At 44.1% G+C, this 22946-nt stretch overlaps 1 protein-coding gene across 16 annotated transcripts in view; it reads left to right on the top strand.

Annotated features, from left to right (window-relative positions):
* CELF4 (CUGBP Elav-like family member 4) overlaps nucleotides 1-22946 on the top strand; it is a 701592-nt gene that overhangs the window by 600007 nt on the left and 78639 nt on the right. For all 16 annotated transcript variants that reach the window (XR_007200839.1, XR_007200838.1, XM_048290994.1 and 13 more), the window contains exons 5-6: nucleotides 1202-1281; nucleotides 19936-20079. Coding sequence is in view for 14 of the 16 variants with exons in the window: in XM_048290994.1 (XP_048146951.1) it covers nucleotides 1202-1281; nucleotides 19936-20079 (224 nt within the window). In the remaining 2 variants the exon portion in view is untranslated. The remainder of the gene's footprint in view (nucleotides 1-1201; nucleotides 1282-19935; nucleotides 20080-22946) is intronic.

The raw sequence follows: 22946 nt of genomic DNA, 5'->3' as shown, positions 1-22946 counted from the left end.
TTTTTCACCCTTCACTGTAGGGATCCAGAAGGGTGTGAAGACCTTCTAAAGATGCTGTAAAGGGGCTGAAGAAGAGCCATCCCACTGTCAGGACTGGCATCCCCAGAGCTGCGACGTGCACTCCTTCAGGGAAACTGAGAGGGCCTTGCAAATTGATTAAAAGCTCAAAAGTCTTTGGTAGTAATAGAAGGGGATGGAAGCCAAAACTTCTCAGATCTCTCCAAATCTGTTCCAAAAACCGCCTTAGCATATGGAAATTATCCTTCCTCTCTCTGAGTCAGTTTGCTTGTAGCTGGGAGTGTTGGCAATAATTTCCCCCACCCTAGAAGTACATGCAACCCTTTGAAGTGTTGATCAGTTTTGCACTCCAGCACATATCCATAAATGCACCTTTCTGCCCTAAAACCTTACGTAAGAGTTCGGTGTGAGATTCCCCACACAGCAATACAGGCCAGAGTAACACTGCCCACATTTCTCTAATGTCCAGAAGAGAACACCTACGCAAGCACTGACTTTGCAGCTATGAAAAACTAAGATTCAAGTTTTAGTGGTAGCAGATGATAATCAACACATGGGTACCTCTCCCACCCCTGCTACTTCACCAGAAGGTGTCTCATGCTTTGCCAGACCAAAGTGGCTTGGAACCAAGACAAGCTCTGGGCAGTCTGTCATGGAGCTCTACCAGGCAGTGATACGAAAAGGTACCTCGTGGATTTGGAGTAACTTGAATGTCTACTGTACAATTGTTGTGTGGTTGCTTTTATCAAGTATGCGTAGCTTTCCAACAACTTACACTTGCTTCCATACCGTTTCTCATAACCACAGAGGGAGGAACACTCAGCATTAAGTCTAATACAATTACAAGAAACAGATGTTCCACCCAATAAATTGTAAAATTTGTGCAAGATTCTGCCAAGGAAAGCTGTGGAGGTCAAAACATGGGTAGATTCAAGATGTACTTGCTAAGTTTTTGTCTGTCAGTGCTTATTACAAGCAGTGTGGGAATTCTGGAAGCAGCTTTGCCTTAAGAGGTCCTCAGTCTGCTGATGACTGGACTCTCGAAAGGACCAGGACACGTTTTTTTGTTATACTTTTTTCAAAACCATATTTATTGGCCAGTTCTGAGGACAGGATACTAAACTAGATAGACTTTCATGGTATCCATGCAAACTTTCTTACGCTCTTCTTTTTCCTCTTCCAGGGTGTGCATTTGTGAAATACTCTTCACATGCAGAGGCCCAAGCTGCCATCAATGCCTTGCATGGCAGCCAGACAATGCCGGTGAGTAGCTAGCTCTGTAACATGGGCAAGTGAGGATTGGGCCAGCTCTGGCTGCCCTGTGGCCTGATTGAGGGGGAGAAATGATTTATCTGTGCTCTGAAACTCATCATCCAGGAAGGCCCAGAGCTTTGGGTGTGCTTAACTCATCAGTGAAAAGGCTGGGATGACACTGTCATTCCTCACAGGCACAGAACCCCAATGGGTGCTGTGTTTTGTCACCAGCAGTTTTGATGCCCTGAAAAAAAGACGTATGGTTCACACATGCCAAAAACTTTGGGTCAGACTCGCCATTAGCACAACCTTTCAAGTTTCAGAGGGATAAATCAAGTAGAAACTTGTGTCTAAGAGTTTCTTCATTTTCTCTCCTCAAAGAATCCCTGCCCCTAGGCAAAGGTTAAGGAACTTTTTGCCAGCATTCAGCAGAGGGAAGCATGTTCATGTAGTGGTAGCAGGAGCTAGAGATAAATCACACAGTGATGGGCACCTTTCACTGTTACTGCAAAACCACCAACCTAGGCATAAGTGTGGTCCCCTATATCTGCCCTTTGAAAGTGTGTCAGACCAATTACTGGATCTTCCAGGAAACATCTGAGGGATCATTTCACTGGCAAAAATTTCTACTCATATGGGGTTTCAAGACTGATTGTTCAAGAAAACAGAAATGGGGTTGTATTTTCTATGCAGATAGATATTTGTACACCATCATGAGACAGAGAAGAATGTAAGGCATTCCACTGTCAGTAGAAGATCTGATACAACTTGTTTTGGTTTATTATAATAGTGTATTATTTTTATTACTAATTATTCACAGTGTAAATCATGGAAGGCTAAGAAGCATGCTGACAACTTGGAAAGGATACAAGAAAGCTCAATTAAAAATATTTGAGAGTGTAAAATCTCCCTTTCAGTAAGAGACTCTAATGTAAATTCATGAATTTATCCAAATAAGTTTAAAGTGGGCCCGACAGATTTTCTCTAGATCTTTGCAGGGATGAAAATGGAAAATTCTTTACAAGCAAAACGGTTTCTAAATCTAGCAAACCATCAAGATCTCCTTTTTTGGAACCGCATCTTAGACAAATCAGTTTAAAATGGTATATGTTTACCCGTGACGCTACCCAAAAAAAGTCTCCTCAGAGATGGGGTCTCCATTTTTTTAAGTACTTAAATACTTTCAAGAGTCTCTTCCTAAAAAGCTCCTTCTGATAAAACCAGATGTTGGGCTTGATGCTGACATCCTATACTGATGTATTATGAACGTCTTTCCTGAGACTGGTTAAAGAGATACTTCTAATGACTTTCTTTCAAACTTTGACCCAAAACGATAGTGTCTATAAGCTGACATCAGGAATTTCAATTCAATAGGGATTGTGGTACCACAGAAAGGTTTAATAAAAAGTCAGTGCTCATCCCAAAAATCCTGCAAACTCCTGTGACAAAGGTGAGAGGAAGACATGAGAGAACAGAAAAAACCCAAGGAGAGTTGAAGATTTTATCTAGATCTAGTATACCCAAAATATCACCATTCTTCCCCAACCCCTTCCCTTCCTACTTTCAGAACCCCGTGGATAACAAAAACGTACTCATCTCACAACCACCTGGAAAAAACTTGTGTCTCCATCCTGGCAGTACCACCTGAGCTTAGGATATAAAAAACACCCAAGAATTTGGCCATTTCATGGGTCAGTTTTGTGGGACCATTTGTCCTCTTGCCTTATCTGACTCAAACACTCATTAAGAAATATTCTTTAATAACCAGACATGGGCATCTGAAAAAGCACCACAATTTTACCTATAGTAGATGCCCATCCCAGAGTCAGAATCAAGCTTCCACAGCTTCACAAGTTTCCATGGATTGGCTGAACCTCAGTACATACTCTTAGTTCACAGGAAAAGCAAGGATTAAATTAATTTCCTCCTCTTCAGTATGAGCTAAGTTCCATGGCATCCCCTTGTGTCTCCCATGAGGTGCAACCCTGCTACCACATCTTTGCAGACCCGTGAGGACCTGCAGAATGACCAACACTCAGTAAGGCAGGGAGCACAACAGGTTTTTCCCACAGTGGCTCAAAATTTCTAAGGCTCTTCAAATGAGATAGGCCAAATCCTGCCCGGATCTCTGTGCCCATTCTCGTTTTCATGGTACTTCAGGGTGTGCGGCGTCGTTCAGGACTTACTTGGATGTTCACAGGGAAATGCAGCCACCTCGTGGTGAGATGCAGGTGCAGCCCATCGTCCTTGGGAAGGAGGGGGGCATTGCTGCCATCTTCCTTCGGCCCCCTTCCACTCCTCTCGCCACTAGGACTGGCCTCATTTGTCCGGTTGCAGTGCCAACTCTACATTGTTCCTGTGGTTCAGCCAATTTCAGCATCTCTTGGTTTGTCCTCTTGTACCACCAACAGGGTATCCATCACCATTCTCGTCAGGTCTCAAGCCGTTCGTTCCTGCGGCAGACTCCTGTTTCTCCACAGCTGTCAGGATTATTGCTCTACTGTGACTTCCTGTTCACACAACATATGTTGCCTAATAGTTCCAATAGGAAACTTTCTTTTATGAAAGTTCTCTTCTTTCTTTTTTTTTTTTTAATTAACCTTACCTTGGACAAGTGCCTGACCAGCCATTACAAGCCCATTTCTCTGTGCAAGGCAGTTGTTTCTCCTAAGGGTCCACCAAGCCTAAAGCTTTCCAATTTTTACACAATCCATTTCCTTTAGAAATAAGCTACTCAAAATCCCCTATTTTGAGCAGGCACAAAGTTCCTTCTATACCTACCTGTCAAGAGAGCTTCCTTTTCGTCTTTTTAGATCATATTTTCTACCAGATCATCAGCTTTATGAGAGTGTTTTACTGGATCTCTATATCATCTTTTATAAGATATTGTAATTTTTATGTACTTTTGCTTGTATTCATAATATATTTATAACAATTATATGTCCTGTACTTTTAGCTTTGATTACTCCATCCCCTCCTGTCTCCGTTTCCCATCCATATGGGGATGCAAACAGGTCTCCTTGTATCATTCTCTTCCCTTCCTCATCCAAGCCTTGTCCCTAACAGCCTTATCCACCAACACAAATTCAGCTGCTATTGCTGTAGTGACAGCTTGCAGATCTAACTTATCTGCTTCAGGACTGACTCCTGTCCAAACCAAAATCTTGGTCTGTCTTTCCAGCATCTTCTGGTGGATGTTTAGGTGTCAGAACAAGCTCAAGATGTATAAAACAGAGCTCTTGAACTTTTCTACCCAAAACCTGTCTTTTCTCTCCTCCACCTCCATTCTCAATCACTGTGGACAATATTATCATCTTACCTACCAGTCATGCTCCTTCATAGGCATCATCTTCAGCTTGGTTTTCTCCTTCTCCCCGTGTCTTCGTATCTGGGCAACAGCCAAATGTCGAAGAGTCGTTCTGCAGAACACATCCTACAAATCTAAGACATGGCCTTGTCCAACCAACCGCACAGAACAAACTCTTCTCCACAATTCATAGAACTATCATAGAATGGTTTGGGTTGAAAGGGACCTTAAAGATCATCTACATGTCCACTAGCATGAGTAGAGACACTTTGAACTGGACCAGGTTGCTCAAGGCCTTGTCCAGCCATGCCTTGGTCAATGCCAGGGACGGAGCATCTGCAGCTTCTCTGGGCCACCTGTTCCACTGCCTCACCACCCTCACAGTAAAAAATTTTTTCCTAATAGCTGACCTAAGCCTGCCCTTTTTCAGTCTGAAGCCATTCACCCTTGTGCTGTCACTACAGACCTTTGTCAAAAGCCCCCCTTCAGGCCCTTTACACAAAGTTGCTATAAGGTCTCCCTGGAGCCTTCTCTTCTCCAGCCTGAACACCAACTCTCTCAGCCTGTCTTCACAGGAGAGGTGCTTCAGTCCTCTGAGCATCTTTGTGATCTCTGGATTCAATCCAAGAGGTCCCTGTCCTTCTTATGTTTAGGGCCCCAAAACTGGATGCAGGACTGCAGGAGGGGTCTCATGAGAGTGGAGTAGAGGGGCAGAATCATGCACACTTAAGTCACAGGAGCCATTATTCTACCCAGAAACTACACAGGGTTAAGAAATAGAGTATTGTTGCACCCTTTTCACCATCTCACCCACTGTGGCAACTCAAAATTTCTTTGATTATGAATTCATTCCTGGAAGGGGTAGAATGGTACTGTTACTGTATACATTTCCTGCACAGGGGTGAGAAGAAGGGAAGAGTGTGATTTGTTTGACTTATGTTTAATAGTCTGAAAGCTTGTGATCTATTCTAAATATCTTCTAAGATTCCTGCAGAAAGGAGAGAAACACATTTCCAGAGATTTGTGCATTCTTCCCTTTTTTCTGTGCTGAGATGGGAAATATCACCTTCTGGGCATGCCTGTCCCTTTATACTGGATAATTCAATAACAGACTTAGATTAAATACCCAAGGTGGGACTCATCTAACCTCATATGAGACATCCAGAAGTTAAGAAACTTATGTCAGAGGTTGTCATCTAAGTTTGTCATCTAAGTTTCTATTATAATCAATAGAGGGAAATAGATACCTCTGGAGAAATTTTATTTTACAGAAATAGATTTTGAAACCTGTCAAACTAATAAGCAAGCCCAAATAGAAGTATGCTTTTTAGCTAATTTCAGGCATCAGTTTATTATGGTCCTCCAGCTCCAAAATAGTGATTCTTCATCCAGAGTGCAACTTAGAGTGAAAAAAGGACCAGTACTGCTTAAAAACTAAAGCTAAAACCAGTGCAGCTTAGAGTGAATACTTAACTTTACATGCAATACAGGGAGATCTGAAAAATGTCCTGGATGTTTGTTGCCCAGATAAAGCAATTTGGGATTCAGAAACCAGCCATCCTGCAGCACAGTCCCCTGACTCCTGTTCCATTAGATGTGCTGTGAACTTGCATAACACACGAATTGTCAGCACTATGTTAATTCTATATCTTTCTTTAATTAATGATGTTTAAGGCCATTAGGACCTCCAGACTTCTGTAAGGTGGTTTCCCCCACCACACAGGCCAAATCCTGTCTTCTTTTTACTATTGAAGCCTGCAGCAGCTTGGGCAAAACACTGTATTTCTTCTGCATCCAGGCAATAGCATCCCAAGTCTATGTACAGCTGGCTGAACATCTTCCATGAAAACTATTTTTCAGATGGAATCCTTGGTTTTGTGAAAAGGGAAAATGTGAGACTTGGATACAAGAACTGAGCAGACATCTGCCTTTCAGAGAAAGATTCATCTTAGTCAAACTTTGTAGAAACAGAAGTGTTGCAATGCACAACTTTGTTAACTTGGGGGCTTTCATTTCAATATTTTTCTGCGCAGCTCTTATCAATACAAATGACAAAAACAACTTCAAATCTCTGTTCAGGAACCACCTACATTAAATTATGCAATTATTGCTCAGTTTTGTTAGATGACATATGGATTAGCTCTCTAGTTTTGTATTTTACACTTTTTATTAATCAAGAAAACATGAATGGCATAACACCTTGAATGAGGTTGATTTTGAGCCTCTGCCTATCATGTTTCCTGGAAATCCACCCATAGCACAAAAATTCCCAGCCAAACATAGGTGAAAGAATTGCTTTCTTTCCTTAGACAATGTAGAATCTATCCCCTCATAGGGTAAGAGATTTTTTTTGCCATTATTAAGATAAAGGAATTTGTCACCTATTTGGCTTATCAAGTAAGAGTGATGTTATTATGAGATTATCACTGCCCCTAGAATCATAGAATCACAGAATGGTTTGGGTAGGAAGAGACCCTAAAGATCATCTAGTTCCACCACTCTGGCATGGGCAGAGATGCCTGGCACTAAACCAGGACTTACAAGTGTCTTCGTCCTGTGCAGTGGCCTCTTTCAAACTAATGGCAAATGGGGGTTCTCATCTTCCGTCTGGCACCCCACCAAGGAAACCACCCCAAGCTCACACTAATCATGGCTGCTGTTACTGCTGTGCATTCCCGTGGTGCAGCTACGACTTTGCAAAGCTCTGTGAAGTTGCCTTCAGACACAGCCCCACTGTGGAAACTGGCTGAGCAGCTGTGCTCACCCCCCACCAACACAGCAGAGGAATATTTAGGTGAATTAGGAGTGGAGGGGAAAGCAGCACAGAGTCTGCAGAAGCAGCTCTGAGCAGGTGGAGAAAAGGAGGAAAATGGGCCTTTGTGGGCACAATGAAGCTGCAGTCCGGGTGCTGTGCTCACAGAGTGGTGGGGAAACTGATTTTGCAGGAGCAGGCTGCACCAAACCGCTGACTTGGCAGGAAGTCCCTGGGAGGAGCAGCCTGGTGGCTCCGGTGAGTGGGGGGCCACAACGCCGTAGATCAGCTGAGGTATTTTTAACAATTATTTTGATATAAACAGCTCTGAACTTGAGGAGCTCCATGTAAATGGGAAGCAGTGGGGCTTGTAATTAGATTTGTGTACACTTTCATAAATTGCTGGAAAACATCAAAGCCGTGATAGAAGGCTGTGGTGCACTTTATTTCCTTCTTCTGTTCTTCTGTTAATTGAATGGTTGATGTGTGGATAGGAAGTGTTGGCTTCGCAGAGTACTATTTACAGACCCGCTGACAGCTGCACTGTGAAAATTAACAGGAACAGAGCAGCCTCTGTCACAGCTCTTCCCATGAGGGACTTGCTTCAAATTAGATCATTTCTTTCATAGGAGAAACTTTCCTCATCGCTCCTCCCTTCTTCACAAATACGCACACACATCCAGCTGCACACTCCCCTTCTCCCCTCAGGCTCATGGCAGCCTTTAGTGCTCAGAAGGGTTTGTCATTTCCACAAAGTTGGGGTAGTTAGGCTGCTGTTTAAAACTTGCAGCGCATTCCATTTCCAGCAAGATACATTCTTCAGGAAGACATCCAAATCTGTGAGCTGGGTGTGTGGAGCCACAGCTTCATGTTTGCAGGTCTCACATCAACTAGAACGTTCTTTTCACCCTCCTAGAAACTCTAGTAGACATGCTCTCAGACTACTACTGTTGGAAATGTGATTACTGTTGTTCCTAGAGGAAATTGCTGTGTGCTAAACACCATAAAAACCTCTGACAGGACAGTTCCTACACTCAGCAGTTTACTAACTACAGGCCGGGGTTAACCTGGCTGGATGAATTACTTCAAAGTGTCAGTCAAAGTATAAAACTTCAAGGTCACCTACACTTTTGTTACAGTTGATGGAGAGGGACTAGGACCTGAGAGAGACTGTCTTGAGTAGCTGAGGATTTAGAATTGGTGCCCAAAATAGCTGCAATTAGATCATGTGAATGTCTCTATAATACACAACACACATGAGAGAAGCAAAAGAAGCAATACTACAATGTCTGGGAGTAAACTAGTCTTTTACATAATTAATCTATATGTTTAGCCTGTTCTTAGCCAAGTGACAGCAGTTCCTTTTCCTGGTTCCAGGAGAAAAGTAATAACCGGTGAACACTTGACAATCTAAATCTTAATATTTATTGACATCTGGAAAATACAGAATTAAGAACATCAAAACTGAAGCCTTCAGTTCACCACCTCACTTCCCAGAAATGTCTTCAAAATATCCTAGTTTTGAAGAGAACCATAGACAAAGCCATAGTATAAACAGATAACAATTAACCAGACCACGATTCAGAGTATTAATTAACCAACAAAATTTACTCTCATTGAGATTCCAGCATGGGCTCAAGTCCTCAATTAATAAAAGCCATGTGAGAGACAGTAGAGAGTCACTGAGCCCCTCAGGCTGTCAGGGTAAATAGAATCACAGAATCATAGAAGCATCAAAGTTGGAAGAGATCTTTAAGTCCAACTATCAACCCAGCACCACCATTATAACTCCTAAACCACATTACCCAGTGCCAGACTCAGATGCCCCCTAAATACCTCCAGGGATGCTGACTCCACCAGAGCAACTTATTCCAATTCCTGACTACCCTAACAGTGATAGTTTTCTAATATTTAATCTGAATCTCCCCTGTCTCTGCTTAAGGCCATTTCCTCTGGTCTTCCACTGCAAGCATAGTAGAAAAGACCAGTCCCCACCCCTCTATAACCTCCTTTCAGGCAGTTGTAGAGGGCCACGAGGTCTCCCCTTGAGCCCCCTCTTCTTGAAACTAAAATAGGAAATGGAAAATGCATTAGACTTTTCTTTTACATGACCACAGAAACATAAAGAGATTTTCAAAGGTAATCCAGGCTGAAGGTCGATGACATTCCAGCATCTAAGTGTCCGTCATGATTCATACCTGATTTTGCCTGAAAGTTAATTGCCCAAAGTCACAAAGTCTAGGGCAGAGTGAGGTACCATCACAGCCAGTCCTCCTGTCCAGATTAATGCAGAAGGCTGAGGCCTGGTTTTACACTATTGATGTTAGAGAAGTTGATGGATGAAACTGGAGATGTTGACTCTGACCCTTTTTTTCCCTCTTTTCTGTTGATCTTGCACTCCCTAAAGAACACACACTCCTTGCAATGCCTTTGTGTAACACAGAGGCTGGCTTGTTTAACTCAGGGCAAAGCATGGCACACCCATTCCTTCTATGAAAAAATAGTAATACCTTAGGAACCTGTTCATAACTCACCAGCAGCAGGCCTGGCCCTCTTTCCAGTAATGAATGATTTTTTGAATATGCTACTTAAACACCATCTATAAAGTATGCTGTCCTTAAGGATGAAAAAAGCAGTGGATATGTAATACCTACATGTTAGTTTGCAGCCACTTCTACCACCGAAGTCCAGTGACTCTTGATAGCCCATCTTTGCTTTCCTTTGGGCAGTGGGCTCTGATGGAGGGGGAATAAACCTCACAGACCCCATCCCATCACCTCCATCAACACTGTTGATTCTACAAGCTTTGGGACAGCAGCTTCCCAGTGTTGCCATCATTTCCCTTAATTCTTCCTATAAAAAATAAAATTGTAAGACTGTATTACCTGCCTCTCCCATAGTTTCATAAATTAACTCATTATCATGTTTCTGGGTCCCAGAGTAGAAATCCAGGCAGCCTGACAGGGTGTGTGAATCATGCTGGCACCAAAGATGGCCTTCACTTCTCTGGTTACATCTCCAAAACCACACAGTCATCCCCCAGGACATTGACATGACTTGTGGGACATGACAGGCATCACTGGACATCTTCCCTGGGCTTCTCTGCTCCCTCTGACCCACAGCATTCACCGCCTCCAAATGGGACACAAGCAATAACTGCTTGTGAGTGACACTACTTCATTCGAGAAAAAAAGATTTAATTGGCACCCACCCATCCCTTCATGGGTCCAGTGGGAGATGGACATTAAATCAGCAGGTGTGGAGGTGGCCATGGGAAAGCAGGAACAGGATCAGGCAACTGCTGAGAGTTGCCCAGATCTTGGTGATAACAGCAGCCCCTGCAATTCTTGCTCCACTCTGTCTACTCTGGGTGAGATTAGGACATGTGGGGGCTAAAATAATTCATAAACAATGACATTTCTGGGATAGCAGAGACATTGATAAGCCTCCAGCCTGGGAGACATAAAACAGTCCCTGCCTGCCAAGGGAGCTCTTGGCCTACTGGAGGTAGCTCCGCTGGGCATCACCACCTTCCTCTAATAAGGATTAAAGATGTCAGCATTGTCTTTACCTCTCTGCTTGATTTGGGGGTATATCTCTCTTCCTCCTTTTCTCTTCATGTATCTTTTGATCTAAGCTTCATTTATATCCATGGGAACTTCCTACATAGTTAAGTAGGCTCTGGATCAGCATTAAGTCACGCTGGATGCTTCTCATTTTTTCCCATTAATTCGCTCCTTCCCAGCCTTGCTCAGGTGTGTGGTCTGGATTGATAACACACATTCTTGTGAGGAAAACAGAAAGATCTTAGGAACTGATAGATTGCTATCCCTATCCAAAACATAGCATTAGGTGGTGCAGGAGTTGTTACCCAAATGGGTTTTCCAAAGCTCAAAATGAATCTTTAGAAGACAAAGATGTATTTAGATCAAAACAATGACTTTCAAATAAGACTCTCAATTGAAGCTCACACAAATTCATGAATGTAAAGCATCCTACCAGACACCAATGTCTCCACCTCAGATGTCCACTGGCAAGTGAAATCATGTAGAAGAACATGCTGAACTTGCCATCCCAAAATGTCTGTCTGGTTGGTGCTCACAGGAACAGTGTTTGTGAAGGTCACAGGTTTCAGTCTTAGTGGGGTGGAACGCAGCAAGGGCAGATCCTTCAACATAAACCAACTTCTTGTTTCACCAAAAGCCAGGAGAGCTTCACTGAATTTACACCATTTCACATCTTCACTTGACCATTTGTTTCTCTATATGAAAGCATGGGTGATACCTCCCTGAAAGCAGAATATTTTCTCAATTAACTATGGAATCGTAGAAAAGTTTGGGTTAGAAGCGAACTTTAAAGCTCATCTGGTCCAAGCCATGGCTGGACAGTGCTTGGGGATCTTCTGTTTAAATATGCTGCAGAAATTCAAATCTTTTACTATCTCAGTTGAGCAACATGCTTTACACCACAATAGCCTGGAGTCTTGCAGCATGACAGGGATCTGGGATGCACAGTCATGTGCAGGCTGTTGGCAACACAGTGCCACGGAAATGTTCTGTGTCACATGAACAGCTGAAATGTATCTGCCCAGCTTCCCAGCCCTTCCTCAACATCTCTTTTTTTTCCCCAGTCATCGGGGGCTGTTCATGTCCTCATCCTGACCTGCCAAAGAGGTGTGGAGCTCTTGTGAGCAGAGTCCTGAAGCATCAGGAGCTCCATTCCTGGTTGAAATGCTACTGCACTTTGACAATAGTCAATTCACTTTATGACTCTGGAATAATTCCACTTCTCTTATTTTCATGCGTGTTTAACTGAATGGAAAGATCATTCATGGGGCTCTATGCTGCAGCTACCAAGGACTTCCTGAATAGTAATAATATTTATTTTAAAAATTATGCTTTTTTTTTGGTGTAAGGATATATTCAGGGGAAGTATATTATTTAGTTAATATGGAGCTAAACATACCTAATCTTCCAAACTACTCTTATTGGAAAGGGGAAATTTACAACATTTTCTTTTGGATTCTGGATTTTAAGTTTTTCTTCAAATAGACAAAAGAAGAATTATTTATTTATTTCATAGTCCTAAATAGCAGGAAAGAATTTCGAGTCTGTTGGTACAACAATACCTTCCTGTTGTAACCGCTGGACTCTGCCTAGCAGGCTGCTGCGGCCTGAGAGCTCAGCGAGGGTTTCCTAGGGCCATGCCATTAATCACATCCCAGAGTCCATTTCGGACAGCCCTGTGATCTGGCTCTGGCAGCCAGCAGCGTTACAACGCAGTGGATGGCAAAGAAGGTAGAGAATGGTCTCCCATGAAGGTTTGAGATGGCTTTAATCACACCTCGTCCCCAAAATGTTCGGAGGCAGAGAGACAGCGTGGTCTGGGTGCGGAGTGGTTTGTCAGGGGCCCAGGGGCGGTCCCTGGGCGGGGTTGGGGTACAGGAGCAAATAGGGAGAAACCGAGGCAGTGGCCAAGGCTAGGGAGGGAACAGGGGGAACATACAGAATCAGGGGATTAACAGGCCGCCACGCCTTCCGTTTCATAACGCATTAAGGAAAGTGAATGATTTTGTGAGGACTTTTATCATTCATAGACTGAGCTGAAAAATGCAGAAGTGCTTGAAGAACTCAGCTTTTAAGTTTAGGTTTTTCAGATATCTGGATTTGATTCGAGAGGCCTACAAACACCTGGGTTATATATTGAGTTCTTCCTAATTAGAACTGGGTACACTGACACCAGGACGCAATGATTCTGTTGCCCTGTGGAAAGCAATAACTTTAGCTCTGAGAGATACCTGGTAAGTAGTGTATGGGCAAATAAAACCTAAATCAAGCTTCCACTCCAAATAAATTAACGGCTCTGGAGACCTGTGAAGGGAAGTACCTGCAGCAACTCTCTCTGCTTAGACATTGCATGAAGAATCTCCTCTACTGAGGGAGCAGTATTATCAAAGGGTCCATCACTACAGTCCTGGATGAATGCTTCCTTTCCCCTCTCCATCTCTGTCACTCTCAAGTGTGTCTAAACCAGCTCTCAGGACTATACAGTGGAAATAGCTCCTAGTGACTGCTGTCCTACTCATCTTTCAGATGAGACATGAAATTGAAGCCCTGAGTGCAGAAAAACAACATATTTCACAAGATGGGAGGGATGTTAGTCCTGGTCTTTTGGTCACCTTCCAGCCTGGGTAATTACATTTCTGCCTAGCTGAAATTCCCACTGCTCTACAGTTTAATTGGACAGTAGTTTCTTTTTTCCTTGACTAAAATCCCAGGTTGGGGTCAAACCCCACTGTCTAATTCAGCAGCCCTCTTTTCAGTAGAGCTGCATAGGCATTTCCAAAAAAATCCAAATTTGTTTTCGGACTTAAGGGACATCATACCAAATGCCCTGAGATAACAGAGCCCAAAGCAAAGAAATCCTCCTTTGGCTTTTGGACCTTAACATCAAGGATCCTTGTGTGGAAATATTACCCTGATTGTCTTGCTGAAGGTCAACATCCTCCCAGCTCTGCTTTGTAGCCACAAAGGAAGTGCTAAGGCAAAATTTCTACCACAAGCAAACCCATTTCTGTGGTGACACTTAGGAACACACCCATTGCCCAAAAACGAAGCATCCAGCAGCACCTACTCATTTAAGCATCTTCATGTTCATGGCTGACATTTTGGAAGGTATTTTATAGGACCTGAACATTCAGATCTCTTATACTCCAGAGCTTTAGTCACTGGAACTTTAATGCAACAAACTTTTTAAAAATATTTTTGGCCCAGAACTTGTACCTGGCTCCATTTGAGCTAACAAAGATGTAAAAGTCCACCTATATGAGAGACCCTTGTGTTAAAGTACTTAAATGTATGTTTGCCTCCAGCAGGAGATTCACTAAGCTAAAGGTGAAACACAATTTAATGACTTTGTAAAATTAGGCCCAGATTAATCAGTTTTGAAGGAAAAAGGTATCTAATCATCTGTGGGGACTAGTAACCTACTGAATCAGAGCAGATTTATACGGCTGAAAGGAAAAGGAAATTCAGGCATATATTCTGCAAGGCTAGACCTTCACAGAACTTTTCCTAGGAATAATGTTCTATGGAGAAGCAATTGGACACCTGAGACAGTAAACGGGCAGGAAGCAGAACAGCTCCCCTGTAATCCAAACAGAAGCAGTTAGAGACCTGCTGAGCCACTTAGATGCTCACAAGTCTATGGGACCAGATGGGATCCACCCTAAAGTGAGGAGGGAGCTGGTGGGTGAGCTCGTGAAGACACTCTCCATCATTTATCATCAGTCCTGGCTCACTGGAGAGATCCCAGGTGACTGGAGGTGGCAATGTGACACGCATCCGCAAGAAGGGCTGAAAGAAGGGTCTAGAAAACCACAGGCCTCTCAGCCTGACCTCAGTCCCCAGCAAGATTATGGAACAGATCATCTTGAGTGAGGTCACATGGCACCTACAGGATGGCCAGCAGATCAGGCCCAGCCAGCATGGATTTAGGAGGGGCAGGTCCTTCCTGACCAACCTAATCTCCTTTTATGACCAGATGACCCATCTGGTGGATGTGGGGAAGGCTGTGGATGTGTCTGCCTGGACTTCAGCAAAGCCTTCAACACCATCTCCCAAAACTTTCTCATGGAAAAGCTTCAACCCACGGCTTGGACAGGTGCACTCTCTTTTATTGGTTAAGAACTGTCTGGATGGCCAGGCCCAGAGCGTGGTGGTAAATGGTACCACATCCAGTTGGCAGCCAGTCCCTAGTGGTGTTCCCCAGGGATCTGTGTTGGTCCAGTCCTGTTTTATTGATGATCTGGATGAGGGGACTGAGTCCACCATCAGCAAATTTGCAGGTGTCTCCAAGTTGTGGGGGAGTGTTGAAAGGTAGGAGTGCTCTGTAGAGGGACCTGGATAGGCTGATGGGCTGAATCCAACAATAGATGGGATCCTGGGTCCTGCACTTTGGCCACAATATCCCCCTGGAGTGCTACAGGCTGGGCACAGAGTGGCTGGACAGCAGCCAGGCAGAAATGGACCTGAGGGTGCTGGTCTACAGCCGACTGAACATGAACCAGCAGTGTGCCCAGGTGGCCAAGAAGGCCAATGGCATCCTGGCCTGTACCAGGAACAGTGTGGCCAGCAGAACCAAGGAATTCATTCTTCCTCTGTACTTGGCACTGCTTAGGCCACACCTTGAGTACTGTGTCCAGTTCTGGGCCCCCCAGTTTAGGAAGGACATTGAGATGATGGATTGTGTCCAGAAAGGGCCAATGAAGCTGGTGAAGGGTAGCATAAGTCCTGTGAGGAATATCTGAGGGAGCTAGGGTTGTTTAGCCTGGAGGAGACTGAGGGGAAACCTCTACATCACTCTCTACAACAGCCTGACAGGACACTGTAGCCACATGAGGGTCAATTTCTACTCCCAGGCAATAGGATAAGAGGACACAGTCTCAAGGTGCTCCAGGAGAGGTTAAGGTTCGACATTAGGAGGAATTTCTTCACAGAAAGGGTGATTGGGCATTGGAATGGGCTGTCCAGGGAGGTGGTGGAGTCACAGTTCCTGAAAGTGTTTAAGAAAAGACTGGATGTGTGTGGTTGACACGGTGGTGTTTGGTCACAGGTTGGACTCAATGATCTCAAAGATCTTTTCCATCCTAGCTGATTCTGTGATTCTGTGAACTTTCCCTGATGCTGGGCAGTAATGTTTGGGCTCCTGAAAGGCTTTTACTTAATTTGTGTATACACTCCATTTCGAAGACTATATCGAATGGGAAACAGTTCCAACAACCAGGCAATAGATTTGTTTTCCTTTGCCTTTAAATGAAATATCAATGGATGGATATTTTATTTTTAGCTGAATATGAAATTTCACAAGCGACCTGTCAAGCTACTGTTTTCAAGAATGACTTTATTTCACACGTCAAGACAGACTGGGAAATTAGTTTTTCCCACAGAGGACTCTGATTAGGGATTACAAAGTGAGTGTGGCACAGAGTGATTTTTCCTCCATCTTTTCCCTCACCCCGCCAGCCTAGAGAGTACCTGACTCTGCTGACTAAGGGGAGCAATTCATTACCATGTGTGGGAGGGGGATGGGAAGCAAGATAGTCATATTAAGTAGACTTGCTGGCCCAAGAGAGAATAGGGAAAGCATAATAATACTTAGCCCTTATCATTCTTTTCATCAGTAGATATCAAAGGACCTTGAAAGAGGAGGTTGATTTGATGGGAAAAGAGATAAATTCTGACTCCAAGCAGCCTATTGCAGAGGCACCAGAAGGAATACTCACTTTCATGATAGTCTCTTCTGCCTGTGGGTCTGCAGGGTAGAGAAATAAACAGGTCCTTTCCTCGGTAAAATGCAGAAGTACATCTCAAACTTTATTGACTTACCCAGTGTAACTCTCTTGAGGTTTGGCAAAATATGGGGTCCAGTCCAACAACCAGAGAGAGCAAGGAGATTATGTATTACTAGTAAATGACAGAGCAGACAGGACCTATTGCCTTTGTCAGCAGACAACAGCTGATTTACACCACAGTTTAACTCCTCACGGAAGCAATAAATAGCCCAGGTGAAGGGCTGCAGCATTTTTACCCTGTGGAAAATCTGGCCCATTCTGGAGCATTTCTGTTGTTTTCCAGTGGATTAGTAGAAGTCACTGGAGTAGAAAGTAGCCTTGTCCTGCTGTATATGAAAAGCAGTATCTGGCTCCACTGCTACAAGTCCTGCACTGGCTGATCTGATACAGTTTACTGCCTGATTTCCTTTGGGCCACATGAAAGAGCTGCACATGAGGAACCACATACTGAAAGCATCAATCCCAAGGTCAGTCTTCAAATTCAAGAGCAGTGCAGCATCTCTACTGGCTACACATCTTTAACCGCTTACATGCACATCTCATTGCAGGGCACTCCTAAAAAAAATCTCTTCTTTTTCTCTTTTTTCTTTGTAGTGTGTGTTCTAGCTTGCATCTATTTGCCCATGGCCTTTCTGCCCTGTGTATATGATAGCAATGTTCAAAGAGGCCTGAAGTCCTGCTGCAACAGGCAACCCAGAAAAACATCTCTTAGGAGGCAATATGAGATCCCGTTGGGTCAAACAGCTGCTGTGCAGTCACTATGATTCACATCAGAAGGCAAGAACACTCCAGGGGCAAGCACTTCATGTGGAAGTTACCCATGTTTTCATGATGCCATCTACAACAATAGCTTGGTTTTTAACAGTGTGAGGCATCAGCAACTGCCTGAGGCAATTCTCTGGCCCTGAGACTTCCAGGGCAAATAGAGATCAAAAGAAAAGGAGAAGGAAGAAGACACCAACTTACTTACACTTCTCTGTTGTGCTAACAAGAGCAGGTCACATCTTCAAAACCCATTTTGCAGAGATGAATATGTATCCACCTTACTCAGTTTCAAAATCCTCCATCCTGCATTGTGTCCGTCATGATGCAGCCCCTGCTCTGCAAATCACAACAGCAGCTCTGAACAGCCTAATCTGCTGTGGACCAGTGCCTCCCTCCAATACAGCTGCAAATAGGTTTAAATCATTAGATTCAAGTTACCAAACAGTCTCTTGGATCAGGGTTAATTAAATGAGTGTTGAAATCTAATTAAGAACTGGTCCAGGTGATAATTAGCAGGAAATGTATGCATTAAAATATTCATTTGTCGATGAGCTGCAATTAAGAGTGTGATTTGGGGAAGGATCAATATCTGCATCATGTGATCTAACGAAAAATTAAAAGCCACCCAGCCTTCAACAGAAATGCAGGGGAATTTTGGCTACAGTTTTTTTTCTCTCCTCTCCTCCACTCCCCCTTCTGTTTTGGTTTTATAATAACTGCTGAAGATTGCTCTCCATCTTTGAATGGAGCATTCATCTCTGCATCCCTTTGTTTTCCTGAAGCACTTCTCTCAAACCCTTGCTCTTCACCACATTGTGTGAGCAGGTTATAGATTTATTAGAGAGAGACTAACAGGTCAAAAAGAAAGATTCTTTGCCGATGAAAATCTCTTTCCCTAGAACAGACTGCTAATCCAAGGGAACATCGCTCATTGTGTGGTGTTAGATTGTTGGGGTCTTTTTTTAGCAGGTTAATTCCTCAAGTCTTTATTCATAACTGAGGGTCTGAAGAGGCTATTGAATATGTATAGCTTAGACTTACATATATGTACATCTATAGCTGTGGTTTACTGCACTCTTTCCAATTTGTAGCAGAGCAATTCTGCTTTCACCAAGGCTATTTTTTCTGGTTACGTATGTAGGAGAGTATGTAAGCCGGTTAATAAAATTCTCCTTGTGCAATCCCAGGAAATTCCACCTCTGACAGGAAGATGAGGGTCCTGCAACAGTCCAGTTCCTCTGGCATGGAGCTGTTCTTCCTGTACTGCCACAGCCAGAGGCTGAGCTGGTGATTTCCTCACTGACAGTACTCCCACCAGTGAATACCAGTTTATCAAAACAGAAGCCATGGGAGCACAAGGATTTCGGCTGCCCCTTGTCAGTCTCCTGACAGCTCACCTGCCCATCTCCCCAGGCTGGGTGCAGCCCTGTTCCTGAGGCAGCTGTCCACTGCTGTCAGGGCTGCAGCCAGACTGTCCCTCCCCTACACCTCCTCTACCCCTGGGGAGGCCACCCTGTGGCGAATCAACCAATCCATGAAGTTTGGACTTCCTTGGAGACAGACCAAAAAACACCAGTGCCTTCCTTATTAAGTAGATCTACTTCCTCCCATCTCTGCCTCCTATCAGAATACAAGGATTGCAGCTACTGGCCTTTCATCTGGTTTTGGGAAGGAGAGGGATTTCTTTCAATCCCAAAAGCACTACATTTTTCACAGATTTCTGGAGACAGCTCTGATGATCATCCATAGTTCTGCACTGGTGTTGACTGCAGACATAATCCTCATATTGTAAATCTTCCCTGGAAATGTGTCGGCTCTTTTGTGGTAGCCTCTATTTCCCACTGTTCATGGAGAGGAAGCTCAGGTCCATGCAGTACTATTTTGCTGCCTTAATTTAGCAGTGCTGAAGACATGCTGTTTCATGATGACATATACACCCTGCCCAGCATACTGATTCCCATCTCCAAGGCTGGGCAGGAAGTTCTCAATGGACTTGGGGGTTTACAAGACACAGCATTGTGAAAAGGTGATCCAGTTCAGGGGTCTGGAATGCAGAGAGCTCACGCATTCCACCAAAACAAATTGGTCCGCAAATCCTACCACATTCCTCCAGCAAAGCCTCCTACATTTTGCTGGACTGTGCCCAGATCTTTGTCCTCTGATGAGGACAACATCCTCGGCCTGAAGGTTGAAAGAGCAAGGAGAAAAAGGCAACAATTTTTGCCGAGAAAACATAAATGACAGCCTAGAAGCTTGAATTTTGGAGGAAACTAGGAACCAGGCTGCTGGCATTCACCCTCCACAGTCCTTTATTTCCTGATGCTCTCACCCTCATGCAAGGGTCAAAATCAACAACCTGACAGGTTGCATGGAAAAAATAAGCACCTGGATCCTGGTCTACTAAATCTGTGTTAGATGCATGGATTGATGAGCTGGTGTGCATCAGGCTCATTCCCTGTGTGTCTCCTTTTGTCTCTTGTGCTGCAGGGAGCCTCTTCAAGCCTGGTGGTGAAATTTGCGGACACGGACAAGGAGCGTACAATGAGGCGCATGCAACAAATGGCAGGACAAATGGGCATGTTCAACCCCATGGCCATCCAGTTTGGAGCTTACGGCGCCTATGCACAGGCAGTAAGTATAGACACCGTCTCTCTGCATGTTCATGGGAGGGGGACTATCACCTAGAAATGCACAAAAACACATGAGAGTGGACAAAAAACCGCAGCAGAAGAGGAAGCGGTGGCTTATCTGTTAAACTGGTTACATGATGGGAGTAAAAATTAGCCATGACATCCAGGGTAGACTCTGGGAATCTCTAAGAGGTCTCAAAAGTGCTGTAGCAGTAACTTGTGGTCATGTGTAGACCCATGAAAACGCTTCCTACGGGGCCTAAGCCATTGCTGTCAAATAAAAGCATAACTACCCTTTGAGGATTTGGAAAAAAACAAGCCTTCTCAGTTTATCCCAGTTCTCTGCCCCATGTCACCATTCCCCTGCTGCACCTTGCAATGCCATGGATACCTCTGGAGTGACTACAGGATAAAACAGCAGCTGTTGAGAGAAAAGCTTTTAGGTTCACAAAGCATGGTAGATAGCAATAAAATGTACACACAGACATATGCCCACACAGAGTCCTGCTGCCCCGGACAGTATGATTGAAGCACACTGGGAAAAAATCCTGTTGTGCTAACTTCAGGTATCCTGTGCACATACCAAACCTGGACCCTGAGAAAATGTGACTGTACAGGGACCTGGGCTCTTGATGATCCTCTGAAACTGATGCCTCTAGCATTACTTGTTTTCCCTGGGCTACAATTAACAAGGATCTGGAAGACAAGATCAGGCTCAGGTAACTTGGATTCTCTGCCAGATATTTCGGAGGAAGGTAGAGGTGATGTCTGCAGCAGGCAGGCACAATGCTGCCCAGTGACTTTGGCTGCCTTCTCTGGAGCAGATTTTCAGGCAGTGACAGTGTATATAGGTGCTTCATCTATTTGATGGTGAAACGTGGCCCTCTTGTATTCTGCACAGGATAGATTCGTGCACAGGACAGAAGTACTATTGAATACATGTTCCAGAGAAGTATCTTCCTGAATGGGAGACCCAAACTTTGCCTAGATATGCAGAGCCAGCTCAGGAATCACCCTCTGGTGTGAGAATGCTCCTTCCAGTGCACTGACCACAAGGTTTTCTTTCTTCCCTGACTTTCTTTCTCACGTTGGCACCATGTATTTCCCACCACATCCCCATGTTCTTTTTTTAATTTGAAGGTCTGGAAATTTCTGTTGTTCTCTGATGGTCCTGTGTCTCACTGAACACTTGGTACAACCCAGCCTACTCCTTGTGTGAACCATGCAGAGTTGTGAAGATGTGCTGTAGAGCTCCACAGAAGTTCCTCCTCTCCTTCCAGCTGTACTCCTTGGTGCTATTCTGGAGTTTTTATTCTCTCTCCTCCAGGAAAATTCTATTTTCACTTCCATTTTGCTGTCTTCATTTTTATTCCTAGTCAAAGTCAGTCTTTGTCTCTTCTTTTGTCCTCTGCTTCCATCCTCATGTTATAGAAGAGCTGTTCCATCCTCAGCCCACCTGTGTTCAACATTCCCCCTGGCCAGGGAAGGCTACAGGAAGAGGAAAAGAGACAGTAAATCCCAAATGAGCCCAGGTCAGTGGCCAGCAGCCTCTCAGGGGGATGTAGCACACTTTCCCCCATGCACCAGAGGAATTAACAGGAGGCAACCCACAGACAGCTTGGAACAAACATTTGCTGAGATTGTCAGGCAGGAGAAGCAGCTTCTACAGACATTGTTACTCTACAGACATTGGTCAGGCAGCTGGAGAGATGGTAAAGACACCACTGTCCTGATGTTCTGGTCCAACAACTCTTCTTGCATTATTTTTAATCTAGAGTAACTGTTCTAATTTCCAGATAAGGTTTACACTGATATGAGAGGATGCAGTCTGCACCTTTACACCACCAATGTTTCCTCTGTTTCTCACCAGATAATACAGGTGCATTATGAGGATAGGTGAGGAATTAGGGCAGAAGGAAGAGTAAAAACAATTTCTGGTCTTCTTCCATCCACTTGAAACAAATGGATATTTTTCATGTTGATTTCTGTGAAAGCAGAATTGGACCCATACTCTTTTTCTATTTTTCTGATAAATATGCTAATAAGGGGGAAAGAATAAGTTTTAGATCTTGACCCATTGGATATGACAAGCTGGTGACACCAATTACCCTAGGGACTTCAGAGCTGTCTAAATGATGGGATCACATTTCTGTGTGGCGCCTGTACACCCAGAGCGTGTTCAGATGCTGTCTCTCAATCAGCGTCCCTATCTGCTCCATCTCACAGTCGCACATAAAAGAGAAGGAAGGGAGCGTCAAGGCTCTGTGACGTTCCCTCGGTCCTGATTAATCCACCTCGGACTGCTAGCTCTCAGATATCAGGGTGATTGGCACCTCACAAATGCCAGCAGGAGATGGAGGAATCGATAGGGGAGAGGGAAAGGGAGAGAGCAGTTTTATTCAGCCTGAAGTCGAAGAGCTAAGGCAAGTCAAGAGGAGGGAAGGTGAAATATCAGGGGCAAGACTGTCATGATGGGTGATGCCACTGCCACCAGCAACTCTTGTGACATTGGTTGAATTGTTTGACCCCCTGATCTTGTTTCCCCATGGACAAATAAACCTGATGATCAGATTTATTTATTTATTTTCTCTTCTCCCTCAGGGACACAGCTCTGTCTTGTACTGTCTCTCCATGAGCTTTCTCAGAGTGGTATGGCAGTAACATAAGTGTAAGAACTGCCTCAGTGCTTAATAGTAATAGCACAAGCATGAGACATCAGGCTCTCTGATTCGTACTTGTAGCCTGTCCTCCCAGCTATCCCCCCAGCAGTCCAAACCTGACTGATGTCTCTGCGTAAGAATTCCCAAGCAATCCCATGATAGTGGTTTTTCAATAGTCTGTAATGGTCTGTCCCCATGGGGAAGGTTG

This window comes from Corvus hawaiiensis, chromosome Z, assembly GCF_020740725.1.
Source record: "Corvus hawaiiensis isolate bCorHaw1 chromosome Z, bCorHaw1.pri.cur, whole genome shotgun sequence".
Classification (NCBI taxonomy): Eukaryota; Metazoa; Chordata; class Aves; order Passeriformes; family Corvidae; genus Corvus; species Corvus hawaiiensis.
The sequence above is the reverse complement of the archived record's forward strand: the minus strand, read 5'-3'. Positions and strand labels throughout refer to the sequence as shown.